This window comes from Tachypleus tridentatus, chromosome 8, assembly GCF_004210375.1.
Source record: "Tachypleus tridentatus isolate NWPU-2018 chromosome 8, ASM421037v1, whole genome shotgun sequence".
Classification (NCBI taxonomy): Eukaryota; Metazoa; Arthropoda; class Merostomata; order Xiphosura; family Limulidae; genus Tachypleus; species Tachypleus tridentatus.
Window position 1 is genome coordinate 59,584,399 of NC_134832.1, and position 12,427 is coordinate 59,596,825.

At 34.1% G+C, this 12,427-nt stretch overlaps 1 protein-coding gene across 7 annotated transcripts in view; it reads left to right on the forward strand.

Annotated features, from left to right (window-relative positions):
- Window positions 1–12,427, forward strand: part of LOC143222458 (high affinity cAMP-specific and IBMX-insensitive 3',5'-cyclic phosphodiesterase 8B-like) — a 199,315-nt gene that overhangs the window by 89,318 nt on the left and 97,570 nt on the right. For all 7 annotated transcript variants that reach the window (XR_013012238.1, XM_076449006.1, XM_076449008.1 and 4 more), the window contains one exon: window positions 10,441–10,497. Coding sequence is in view for 6 of the 7 variants with exons in the window: in XM_076449006.1 (XP_076305121.1) it covers window positions 10,441–10,497 (57 nt within the window). In the remaining variant the exon portion in view is untranslated. The remainder of the gene's footprint in view (window positions 1–10,440; window positions 10,498–12,427) is intronic.

Here is a 12,427-nt window from a genome sequence, read left to right on the forward strand (position 1 = left end):
ACAAATTGTGGGATTGACGTTACATTATAACGCCCCCACGGCTAAAAGGGCAAGCATGTTTCGTGTGAAGATGATACAAACCCACGACCCTCAGATTTCGAGTTGAGTGCCTTAACCACCAGGCTATGCGGCGCCGTGTAATAAAATGTATTAGGATTTAAATAAAAATAGTAAAAATAAGAATAGAGAATCGTGACATTCGATTAAGTACTTAACAAAACACAAGGCAAACAAACCTTAACCATGATAAGCGTACTAAAGTGTTATACACCGTTGGTGTTTTTGTTATTTATTTTCAAATATAAAGTCCACTTTGATTAATGTTAATTTGTTAAACTTTACCTTAAGTTGTAGTTTAGTTCTCTCTTTTTTTGACTGCTTAAAATAAAATAAAAATCTCCCAAAAATCAGTTCGTTATGATAATGTGTAAATACCTATTTGTTTTTTAAGTACGTAGAATGTAACCTGTTAAATATCAAAAGTGTTAATCCTTTTTATCTAAACAACTCTAGCTCTATTTTTATTCTATATGTAGATAACTCTTTCATGGATCGTAGGAATTACAGGCATTTGTAATTTACAAATAATTACTTTTTGCAATATATAAATTCTTTCTACGGTGTGGTCTGTTTAAAAGTTTTTTTAACTTTTACTACCTTGTTTTTATTTGTGTGTTTTACGCCAAGTAAAATGTTATTTTACGGGAATTATTTTGTTTTATGACTCTAAATATGAACTTTCGGTTTAAAAGTATGATTTGTCGGACATTTAGTGAAATTTGGGTTTGTTCTTCAGTCAGTTACTAGATCCACTGTTTCGGGGTGCGATCTTTTAGTTCCCTCTGGTGTTATAAGCACACACAAAAAGAAATGTGATAGTTTTGCTAACAAAGTGAAGAAATGTATGCTATTCATCTAGTTAGGCAGTTTCTTTCTGTCCACCAGCTCTTTCTTCTCAACTCATTGTCTTAAGCAGATTCTCAAAAAATTGGTAGATACTTAAAGACGTGCGCACTTGGTCGGACATGAATTCCACTTTTGTAGGACCACATGCAGCAAATAAACATTTTATAATCATGTATTTTTATCATTGTTGAAGAGAGAACTTCCGAAGCAGAAACGTCGATATCTGTCAATTGGGATCGATAAATTTATTGATATTTTATTCCAATGGCAGCCCCTCGTGTGTAAATCTGCAATTCGAGCTGCCCCGAGTATGCTGCGAATTTCAATCACTATGAGGATGGTGTGAAAATTTTGCCTATGAGAAAGTTGCGGCCCCTTTCTGAAATGGCTTCATCATCTCGCTCACCAGTAATGTTTAGTACTGGTTCCTTGATATTCAAGCTGCAGTCTTTGTGTTTGCTGGATTGTATTTTTCAATCAATGGTAAACTTGGCTTGAGTTCCGTCTTGTGATACAGTTTCTTGGAATTATCACTGGTTCAGATCCAATTTCAGACAAATACCTTTTAGAAGAGTCGTTCTGTGGACTGACATCTTTCAATCACTGAATATATTTCCTCCAATAACACTTACTTTCCTTGCCCAGGAATAATTTAATCTACTTGAGGCAAGAGGTGTTATGTATGTGCTAAACAAGGACGCTGATTCAACTTGCACGTACAGTAGTGGCGCTGCTGTCAGTAACAACACTGACTATTCGCTTTAAACGGCTGCACTAAAGAGGTAACGTTTTTCCTGGTATAAACTTGATGATCATGAATGCAACTAATGCATTCTACACATTTTTATGTCGCTGCTAGAAATTCTTCTGGTCTTTTGATTAATGGTCCACAAATCAAGTGTAATGACAACATTTGATGCATACGTGAATTATTTTTTTAAAGTAACCACAATGTTCAGGGTATGATGCTCAACAGTTTTCCAGAAAAATGTCGTTATTCAAAAGCAGCCTAGTTTTGTTTTGGTTTAGGATATTTCTGAATATATTAAAGCTTTTGTCAAAAATTGGGCCCGGCATGGCCAAGTGAGTTAAGGCGTGCGACTCGTAATCTGAGGGTCGCGGGTTCGCATCCCCGTCGCGCCAAACATGCTCGCCCTTTCAGCCGTGGGGGCGTTATAATGTGATGGTCAATCCCACTATTCGTTAGTAAAAGAGTAGCCCAAGAGTTGGTGGTGGGTGGTGATGACTAGCTGCCTTCCCTCTAGTCTTACACTGCTAAATTAGGGACGGCTAGCGCAGATAGCCCTCGAGTAGCTTTGTGCGAAATTCAAAAAACAAACAAACAAGCTTGTCAAAAATTACAAAAATGGTTTCGTTTATAATGTATTTGACAGCTAGTTTCTAATAACAAAACACTCTCTTCACTAACAGATCAGCCGTAACCTAGTACTTACTGTGCTGGATTATGAATTTCAGGTTTTGTGGTGTAGTCCTGTTTCCACAAAACTTGCTGTCCACATTTTGTGGCATGAATTCGTTATAGGAGTGATGGTTATATTCTACTCGAACGTAATAGCATAGTAACCCAGAGTAAGTGGAAGGTGCTATTGGCTGCCTGTCTCTCCTCTAGCTCAGCGCTAGGGACAACTAGAACAAATAACCCTCGTACAACTTTCCGCGAATGTCCACAATAACTAATAACACTCACTAACAGCTACAAATAATCCTGAAAGTATGCCGTAAATTAATTAAAGAATGTTAATTAATTCGTAAAACGATGGAAAATCTAATACACAACTTCATTTAATAATACTGTAGCTACCGCTAAAAATCATTTTACATTTTATTAAACTGTGTGTATATAAAGTTAAAAACAAAACATTATGATAAGTTCAGTTATGTGGGTTAACTAAAGTTAAAAACAAAGCATTATGATAAGTAAGTTCAGCTATGTGGGTTAACTAAAGTTAAAAACAAGGCATTATGATAAGTAAGTTCAGTTATGTGGGTTAACTAAAGTTAAAAACAAGGCATTATGATAAGTAAGTTCAGTTATGTGGGTTAACTAAAGTTAAAAACAAAGCATTATGATAAGTAAGTTCAGTTATGTGGGTTAACTATAATAACAGTGTTTACTGTATTCTAATTTTAAACATTCATAACCTATTGTAAATTCAACTATTTTCTATAAATACATTTTCAGGCTCATCAATTTCATCTATAATTTCTTAAATGCCGATTTCACGGTCAGCTTTCATTTGAAGTAATGGTATAAGGGTTTGGTGCTTGGTGGAAATACCTTTTTTTCTAAATATTTTCTTTGTTACTTTAGGAATTTGCAAACTTTCCAAATTCTTCAGCCACTGTTTCATATACTGACTTTTATTTTTTAATGATTCCATACATATCTGGTAACATGTTTTGTAAATTTCTGTGGCTAGCGTACCGGTTATGGTTCTCAATTTTCGTTGTTTACGTCTCCTTACCGTGAAATAAACGAGTGCTCTCCGCACTTTGACCCCAACTCTATTAAACAACACCCAATGTTTTAGATTCCACTATTCGATTAAAATAGCCCAAGAGTTCATCACCTCATAATTTTGGACGGTTAGTACAAACAGTAGCTTCACATAAAATTCGACAAACAGTTGTATCCTTTAAACTCATATTTATTTTTTGTAACGTGAGAATTCCCGTAATAAAATAACCCTGAAGTATTTGTAAAACTAGTTATTTTCCCCGTTAAATTTAATTTCATATAAATAACTTGCATAAAAATAGTAATTGACCCAAAATTTATCTCTCGGGTGTTTCAGTGTTATTGCAAAATCTTTCTTTGTGATTGAACTAATTTTTGAACATGTGCTTTAAATTTAATGTACTGCAGCGCGTGGAGAAGATGTAAGGATCCCTGGTCCAAACAGAGAGAGGTCAGGCCCCGCTGTCCGACCACTTTATATCATTCCATGGAGTCAAAAGGAAGCATGCTGGATTTGTTGGCAATCAGTCTAATGGATCATGAGTTATTAGCATTTGATATGGAAGCATGTGTTTTCTACATACTTTCATTAACAGAGAAATTTTTAGAAATTTTCGTTTAGACTGTTTCTGTGCAGTTTTGACTTTAAAATGCGATCAAAAAACCATTGTAATTGTTTCGTTCTTGTTTCTTTCGTGCTTTTACTGTACCTCAGAAGATACTATCTATTCTGCCCGCAGAAATGTTGCTGCAACTTCGAACTTTGTGTAAAAACAGGTCATCAACTGCAATATCCTTCTCTGTACGAGTAGATGATATCTGGAAGTTACAATATTTGTATGAAAAGACAAAGGTAAAACGGGCAACAAGAGCCTAGCTGAACGTGCATCTTTTGGAAAAAGGCTTGGCGAACTAATCTACAAAAGTATCACAGATGGAAAGAATAACGTTTCGAAAGACTTCCTGCTTTAGATCAATTTGCACCAATTTTTACAGGAATTTATACGATATCCATGAGTAATGAGGTGGACGTGAAGTGATTGATTGATGATTTCTGGAACGTGATAGATGAAACTAGTGACGATTTGACCTATGGTAACTACAAACTATTCTGATCTGTAGGCCTGAGTCGACATTAAACGATTTCCTCATCATGCTGATGTAGAAATATACTTTGATTTTGTTGTTTGCAATTCACCACAACCCAATTCAATTCTATTCACATACTGGATAGTACAACATGCTGTAAATAAGTAATAATTGTAGCTACAATCAGTCTTGTATATAAAGACGAGACAAATTAGAAAACAGAAAGTTTTACTCATTATGAAAAAAAGGGAAATATGATTGTATTCTTAAAAACTTGCAGTACGTAATATATTTGATACTCCTAACTAACATAATACTTTTAATTAACTGTAAGAGGCCCGGCATGGCCAGATGGGTTAAGGCGTTCGACTTGTAATCCGAGGGTCGCGGGTTCGAATCCCGGTCGCACCAAACATGCTCGCCATCCCAGCCGTGGGGGCGTTATAATGGAACGTTCAATCCCTCTATTCGTTGGTAAAGGAGTAGCCCAAGAGTTGACGGTGGGTGGTGATGACTAGCTGCCTTTCCTCTAGTCTTACACTGCAAAATTAGGGACGGCCAGTGGAGAGAGCCCTCGAGTAGCTTTGTGCGAAATTGAAAAACAAACAAACAAACAATAACTATAAGAATCATTAAGTAAATCGTAAGTCGATATTTATGAAGCAAAAACGTTTTAAAAAGTTAATTTCTATTATATTATTAGGTATTACATTCCAGATTTTAACCCCTACAAAATCTATTGAACAATGATTTATTGATTTTGAAAACAATTGACAAATGTAAATCAGTACTTATATCATGAGAAAGGATTTTCTTGATAATTTTAAATTAAAGACTTGATATATTAATTCATTTATAGCAGCTGAAGATAGCGGGAAAGCAACTAGTCATCACCACCCACTGCCAACTCTTGAGCCATTCTTTTATCAATGAATAGTGCAATTGACTGTCACATTATAACACTCCCACGACTGAGAGGGCGAGCATGTTTGGCGTGACAGGGATTCAAACCCGCGATCTTCAGATTGCGAGTCCAGTGCCCTAACGACTTAGCTAGACCGGGCCATCTTTTTTTTTAAGAAGCAACAAAAGGTTCATATACTATTCCGCTGAATCTTCGTATATGCTAAATGTGAATACAAAAAACACTATAAGCTTGTGAAACATGTACTATTAATTGTTGTTTTCATTTTGTTTATTATAACCATATATCTTGCAATTGTTTTTCTAATAACTATGTGCTAAGACCAATTTAATTTATCGTCAATTTTAATACGTCAAAACTTTATTGATGAACATATTTCCAGCAATATTCTATACATATATGTATGTTTACTTCTTTATTGTAAGTATCTGTACTCTTATTGTAAAAAGGATAAATGTAGTTGTTTTCAAGATTTACCAAAAACTCACTATCACTGAGACAATAATGTATCTAATGGCACATTATCCATTCAAGTAAACACCGTAAATTCTTAGCAAGAGCTTAAATTGTAGTATCGTCTATAAATTAGACCTACTTTTTATCATATAATAAATCTGGAATGTTGTTAAAATATAATAACACCGACAATGGTCCAGAACAGAACCCTGAGGAACACCTTTTACATTTACTAATTCGTTAGCACATTTGTTATTGTTATTAGCTACTGAGATTCTATCTTTAAATAGGTCTCTAACCAGTTGTACATTTTGTATCGCCTAATCCTGTAGCGTTCATTTTAAACAACTTTTATACGATCAAACGCTTTAGTGAAGTCTTAAAAACACTACTACAGCAAACTCGCTTTTCTACTTTTATCAATAATACTTTCACATAAAATATTAATAGCTTGATGTGTCGATTTGGTCATATAAAATAAAAACAACCGATGTTCAGACAGTAAATCAAATTTATTAACAAAATCTCCCTCCAGTGGCACAGCAGTATGTCTGCGGACTTGCAACATTAGAAACCGGGTTTCAATGCTCATGATGGCCAATATAAAGATAGCCCATTGTGTATCTTTGTGCTTAACTATAGACAAACGAATTAAGAAAACTTAAAAGAATACAGACAATTAGTTTTTCAAATAGCATTTAGAATATGCTCAATATAGTTATTGTTCTATAGCTATCAATTTGTTCATTATCCCTCCACTATAAATACGTGTTTTAATTTAACTTTTTCAAAGAATTTGAAACTATTTATTTTTCAAAACTTGAGTTAGATGTGTATTGCAAACGAACAGTATTAGATTCAGTTGTTGTTTTTTTTTACAATTATTGAAGAGATATTGTTCGATTAAACTTTAATATTTTCTAGGTTCTTTTATGGTATTGGTTATTTCGCTAGTGGTTATTAGTTTCACTGATATACTTGTAAAATTAACTTTTGGATTATACTTATTATTGTGGTGATTAATGTGTTTCATAGATTACTCTTTACTTTGTTTATAAAAACATTATTTACACTTTTCTTACTTACTGAATCTCTTATTGTAACATTAACGAGAATTATATATTGTTTGTTCATGATTGATTCAGTAATGAATTATTAACGCAGTTCATTTCATTTTTGGATCATTCTCAGAAAGTGAGACACTATCATAACCAAGCTTTCAAACACTACGTTGACGACATATTTGTTACCTAGCCTTCTCAGATAGCAGAACCTTCTTCACCATGGAAACAGAGAACAACAACCTGCCGTTTCATCATACTCTTCTCATCAGCAGACTGAATGATAAACAGAGGAAGCATACGGATAGATACTAATATTTCCAGTCTTTCCACCCATCTTCTGTTAATCGCTGTATGATAAGTGTTTCAATAACAAAGCTTAAAACTCATCTCGCTACCGAAACCCCAACAGATCACACATGTCATACAGTATTTTAAACTGAACATGAACCATAATAGTTTCATCACTAACATCACGGAGAACATAAAAACATAAACCTGTACAACAGACAAGAATAAACATTACGAACGATGCTTATCTCTCTTATATAGTAAGCCTAAGTGACAAGTGTAGTTTAAAAAGTTCAACATTGGTGTGTTCTGGAAATCTTATAGGACTCCCAGATCTAGCATTGCCAAAACTAGATGAAGAACCCATAAACGCCATCTATTAAATACCGTGCTCTTGTAAAGAAACTTATATAGAAGAAACTGGGGTACATTTTGAGGAAATAATAAAATAACGTAAAGACAACACATGACTGAAGAAAACAAGAGTCTGCCATGGTGAGTGGACATAAATGGACAGTTACACAACATATCAACTCGGATAAATTCGGGAAAATGAGAAAGATCAAGATATTTCTACATCAACACGATTAAATTACTGCTTAATAGAGACCTGGGCTTAGAAATAGGCAGTTTGTAATTTACTATTGGTCAAGTCATTTATTCCACTAAACACGTAAGAGAACCACCAATCAATCATGTCACGTGCACTTCAATCCTTCTGCGTATTCGAAGAAGAAATGAGGATGATTTTTGAAACGTTGTCCTTTCCATCTGTGGTACTTTTGTAGAATAATTGTCTAAGACTTTCTCTATAAGTCTCACACTGAACTAACGCAGAAAGCCCTCCAGCAGTTTTTGCGCAAAATTTAAAGACGAGACGAACGAACTTCTCAGTTTTTCTGATCGATCTCCCAGTTGTAAAGCAGACCAATCTCCTATTTCAACAGAAATAGATTGCCTTGAGAATACCACAAACTAACACAACACACGAAGAAGGAATAAGACCCTCGGGGGTGACAAGAGTGACCGGATCCAAATACCGACCTATGTAACTCTCAGCAGTGCGGGTGGGGGGGGGGGGTTAGGATACATGCCAGGTTTAGTGACAAACGGTCTAGTGATTCGTCCTTTATAAGCGGTCACATATACAAGTAAAAATAAACCACCATTTTTGAATCGGAGATTTAAAATGATTTGAAAATTACATTTTTTACTACTTCAATAGAGGTTTTTGTAGAATATTTTGTGATATCCCATTAAGAGTTTTTGATACATATAAGAAGAAATAGCCCATGTTATTATCACTAACATAATTTACTTTGTTAATAAATGAAGTGTGTTTTCTAAACTCGCACTTCTACGAAATAAAACCTTAAGAACATTTTGACATTTTACAAGTCGTCCTTTAAGTAAGATTCAGGCCAGGCATGGCCAGGTGGTTAAGGCGCTCGAATCGTAATCTGAGGGTCGCGGATTCGAATCCCCGTCGCACCAAACATGCTCGCTCTTTCAGCCGTGTGGGCGTTATGATGTGATGGTCCATCCTACTATTTTGTTATTAAGAGAGTAGCCCAATGGTTGGCGGTGGGTGGTGATGACTAGCTGCCTTCCCTCTAGTCGGGCCCGGCATGGCCAAGCGTGCGAAGGCGTGCGACTCGTAATCTGAGGGTCGCGGGTTCGAATCTCGGTCGCACCAAACATGCTCGCCCTCCCAGCCGTGAAGGCGTTATAATGTGACGGTCAATCCCACTATTCGTTGGTAAAAGAGTAGCCCAAAAGTTGGCGGTGGGTGGTGATGACTAGCTGCCTTCCCTCTAGTCTTACACTGCTAAATTAGGGACGGCTAGCACAGATAGTCCTCGAGTAGCTTTGTGCGAAATTCAAAAACAAAATAAACTAAGTTTTCAATAATTTCTTATGTGATTGGTCTATAATTATTCATCTTACTTTGTTTTCTAGCTTTACCAACTTTATACCCGTGGTGTAAAATAATCCCGGTGTCTAGTGCCTTATCTGAGGATACTTTCTATGTGTTATTTCTCACCATTCTTAATGTTAATGACGCATGATTTACGAAACTATATTTATCCTCTTTGTTTTACAATGTAAGTTATTACTAAAGATGTGGCAATCGTATCGCGAAGCCGTGAAACAATAGTATTGTGTCGATTTATTGTCTTTACGAAACTTGGCAAACGTTCAGTAAAAACTGTCTTTTATACAGGAAAAATCGGAATTTCTAATAAAGTATTTTTTTTTGCTAAAAATTAATGATGCAATAAAGTAAGATGAGTATTGAGTCCCACATGTTGTCTTCATTTATCAAAAACATTACATTAAAAGTAATATAATAAATTGATAATAACAAAGTAGGTAAACATATATTAACTTTTTTTATTATATTTCTTCTGTCAGCTGCTATTTAGTTGATCAAACCTTATAATTAAAAAAACAAAAAACATTAAAGTGTGAAGTATTTAAATAAGACAATGTTATTAGTATAAATAATAAGTTACAGACAATACTATTAAACTTTGTAACGAACTGTTGATAAAACCTTTGCATCTAGATGTGTATCGTATCGACTGTGATGAGATTGGCACACTGTTTTTACAGCCACCACTGAAGGTGGCGGATGTTGTGTTTTAACCCCTATGTGTTTATTTGTGTTTGTCAGAAAGATCCCTCGAAAACGTTTAAATGGATTTGAATCAAAGCTAGTTTACACTATGATCCAGCTTAGAAGTCTTTAGTTTTTAAGAGTGTAAAGGTCAAAGCAAGGTCACGAAAATCAAAAAATCTCTCCGTATGAACATGGGGACCGATTTTCACACTGTTTATGCTCTATAACTCAGTCAAAAATGATTGGATTTTGATGAAATTTGATGTACATGTGTAGAATACTATTTATCATTTTCCATACAAAAATGGTTCGTGTGTTGTGATAACGACAGATATAAGGCCACATTTTCTTACTTTTAAGGGCCGAATATTATCAACACTGCGAAACTGAAATATGCGCTCTACTGAACGCCCCTCCAGTATTCATGTAGTTTTATTAATCATGTGATTTGTGAATGATTTATCCAGTTTACAGTGTTGGTTATTTTTATGTAGTTTTATTAATCATGTGATTTGTGAATGATTTATCCAGTTTACAGTGTTGGTTATTTTTATGTAGTTTTATTAATCATGTGATTTGTGAATGATATGTTTTTATTTTTCAATTACAGAGATCTAGTAACACCTTGAAGTTCGGACCGATGTGCCTTACTATACCTACAATAAAGGTTAGACACTTTTGTATTCGTTTGTGTGAAATAAGAAAATACTCGCCATAGTTTTTCAAACTTTTAGTAATGAAATTAATTAATTTTGCCGTCTTATAACATCAAATATAATTGTAATATTAATACTGACACATACAAACGTACCTGAGAAACAAATTTACAGAGTGTGACCGAAGTAGTTTATTATATATAAAATAATAACGGTATTGATAAATTGTACTTTACTTTGGTAAATAATAGTCTAATTAAGTGAAATAATAGTTTGAACAATTGTTAATTAATAGTTTGAACAATTGTTAATTAATAGTTTCAAACCTTAGTAAGTACCCATGTTACACTTTATTAATTCACTGTGTAATTAATTATACGGTTAATTGTTTTGCCCTATCTTTGTAATTTTAGTGTAATATGGTAGTAGTAGTTAACCGTGTCATACGTAATTAATTTATTTTGTAATTCCGTAACAATTTACTATATATATATATATATATATATATATATATACCATCTCAGTGTAATGCCCTAGTCATTAACTATGTCATACCTTATAAATTTTCAGTGGAATGTGTCATTACAGAGCAGTACCTCATAAGTTTAAATTGCAACACCAATGCAACTTGATTTACTAACCTATAGCCCAGATAAGGACGTTCGTATTAACATGTTTTTCCATATTTGTGAACTGTTTGTTGTTCAGCTAGTACAGTTACATTTACGTAACTCAGTTTGTAACTGTAAGAAGGGCTGATTCATTAAGTCTCTTTAGCTCCACTCAAACCGCTAAAACCGGGTTTTGATACCCGTGGTGGGCACAGCACGGATAGCCCATTGTGTAGCTTTGTGCTTAATTCAAAAACAGCAACAAATCCTTCGCTCTATTTATTGATTTGGGAACATTTCGACCCACAGCTAGACTTTACTTAGAACGAGAAGCCTAAGTACAATTATAACACTGATGGAGAACTGATTTCTCAGAAGTACGATTTCGTTTCGTTTGTTTTTACACAAGTTAATACAAGAAGTAAAATGTTTTAGTAATCTAATTCTTCCGTTGCTTTTAAACTTTGTTGTATACTTTCTACTATAAACACGCTATTGTGAAGTGAATCTTACAGACACAGACAGGAAGACGCATTTAAATGAATGCTGTATTTTTCTCCTGATTAAATCATGCTTCAAACAAGAAAAACGTAACTCTAAAGAAGTCTATCAAATGTGGGCGCCACTGATGTTAAACAACCGAACACTTTAGTTGTAATTAACTAACAATAACAATTTCAAAGTTTTTACAAGCAGAAGCAAGCTAGGCCTATTGAACTACAGAGATTGCCTTGAAAATTCGGTTCTGTGATACAAGAATGTTAAAATAATTATTTGATAAATTCACCTATACAACTTGGTCACTCCAATAGTATCTGTGTGGAATTCGCGAAGGGTATACCTACTGTATTGATACATGTTTTTAAAAGATTCAAGCTATTTATCTAATTCTGTAACAACTGATTTAAATATGTATAGTTCAACTTTTTATTGTTTTTTTTAAATGAAGAACCTTTGAAAAAGTAATATAAAATAGCACGTTTGACATTTGTTAGCGAGGTTTGACCCCGAAAAATGTCACAAATTATAATTAAAGATTAATTCTATACTTAGAAAATCTCGTAAAGCATCCTATTTTATTCAAAAGGTTTTTTTATACATATAAAATGCCAAATGTTTTGTAGCTCAAATTTCTAGTAATATCCTTGTTTATTTATTTTCAAGCATTGGCTGTAGGAGCGAACCGGATTTCCGTAATTTTTCACAAAGCAGCTATTGTATATAAACTTAGTATTCGTCTACGATTTTTACAATTTGTACAAGGTTTACTACAATGTTTTCCCTTACAGTATTCTTGTTACACAATATTCACAATTCATCGCTTTAAATA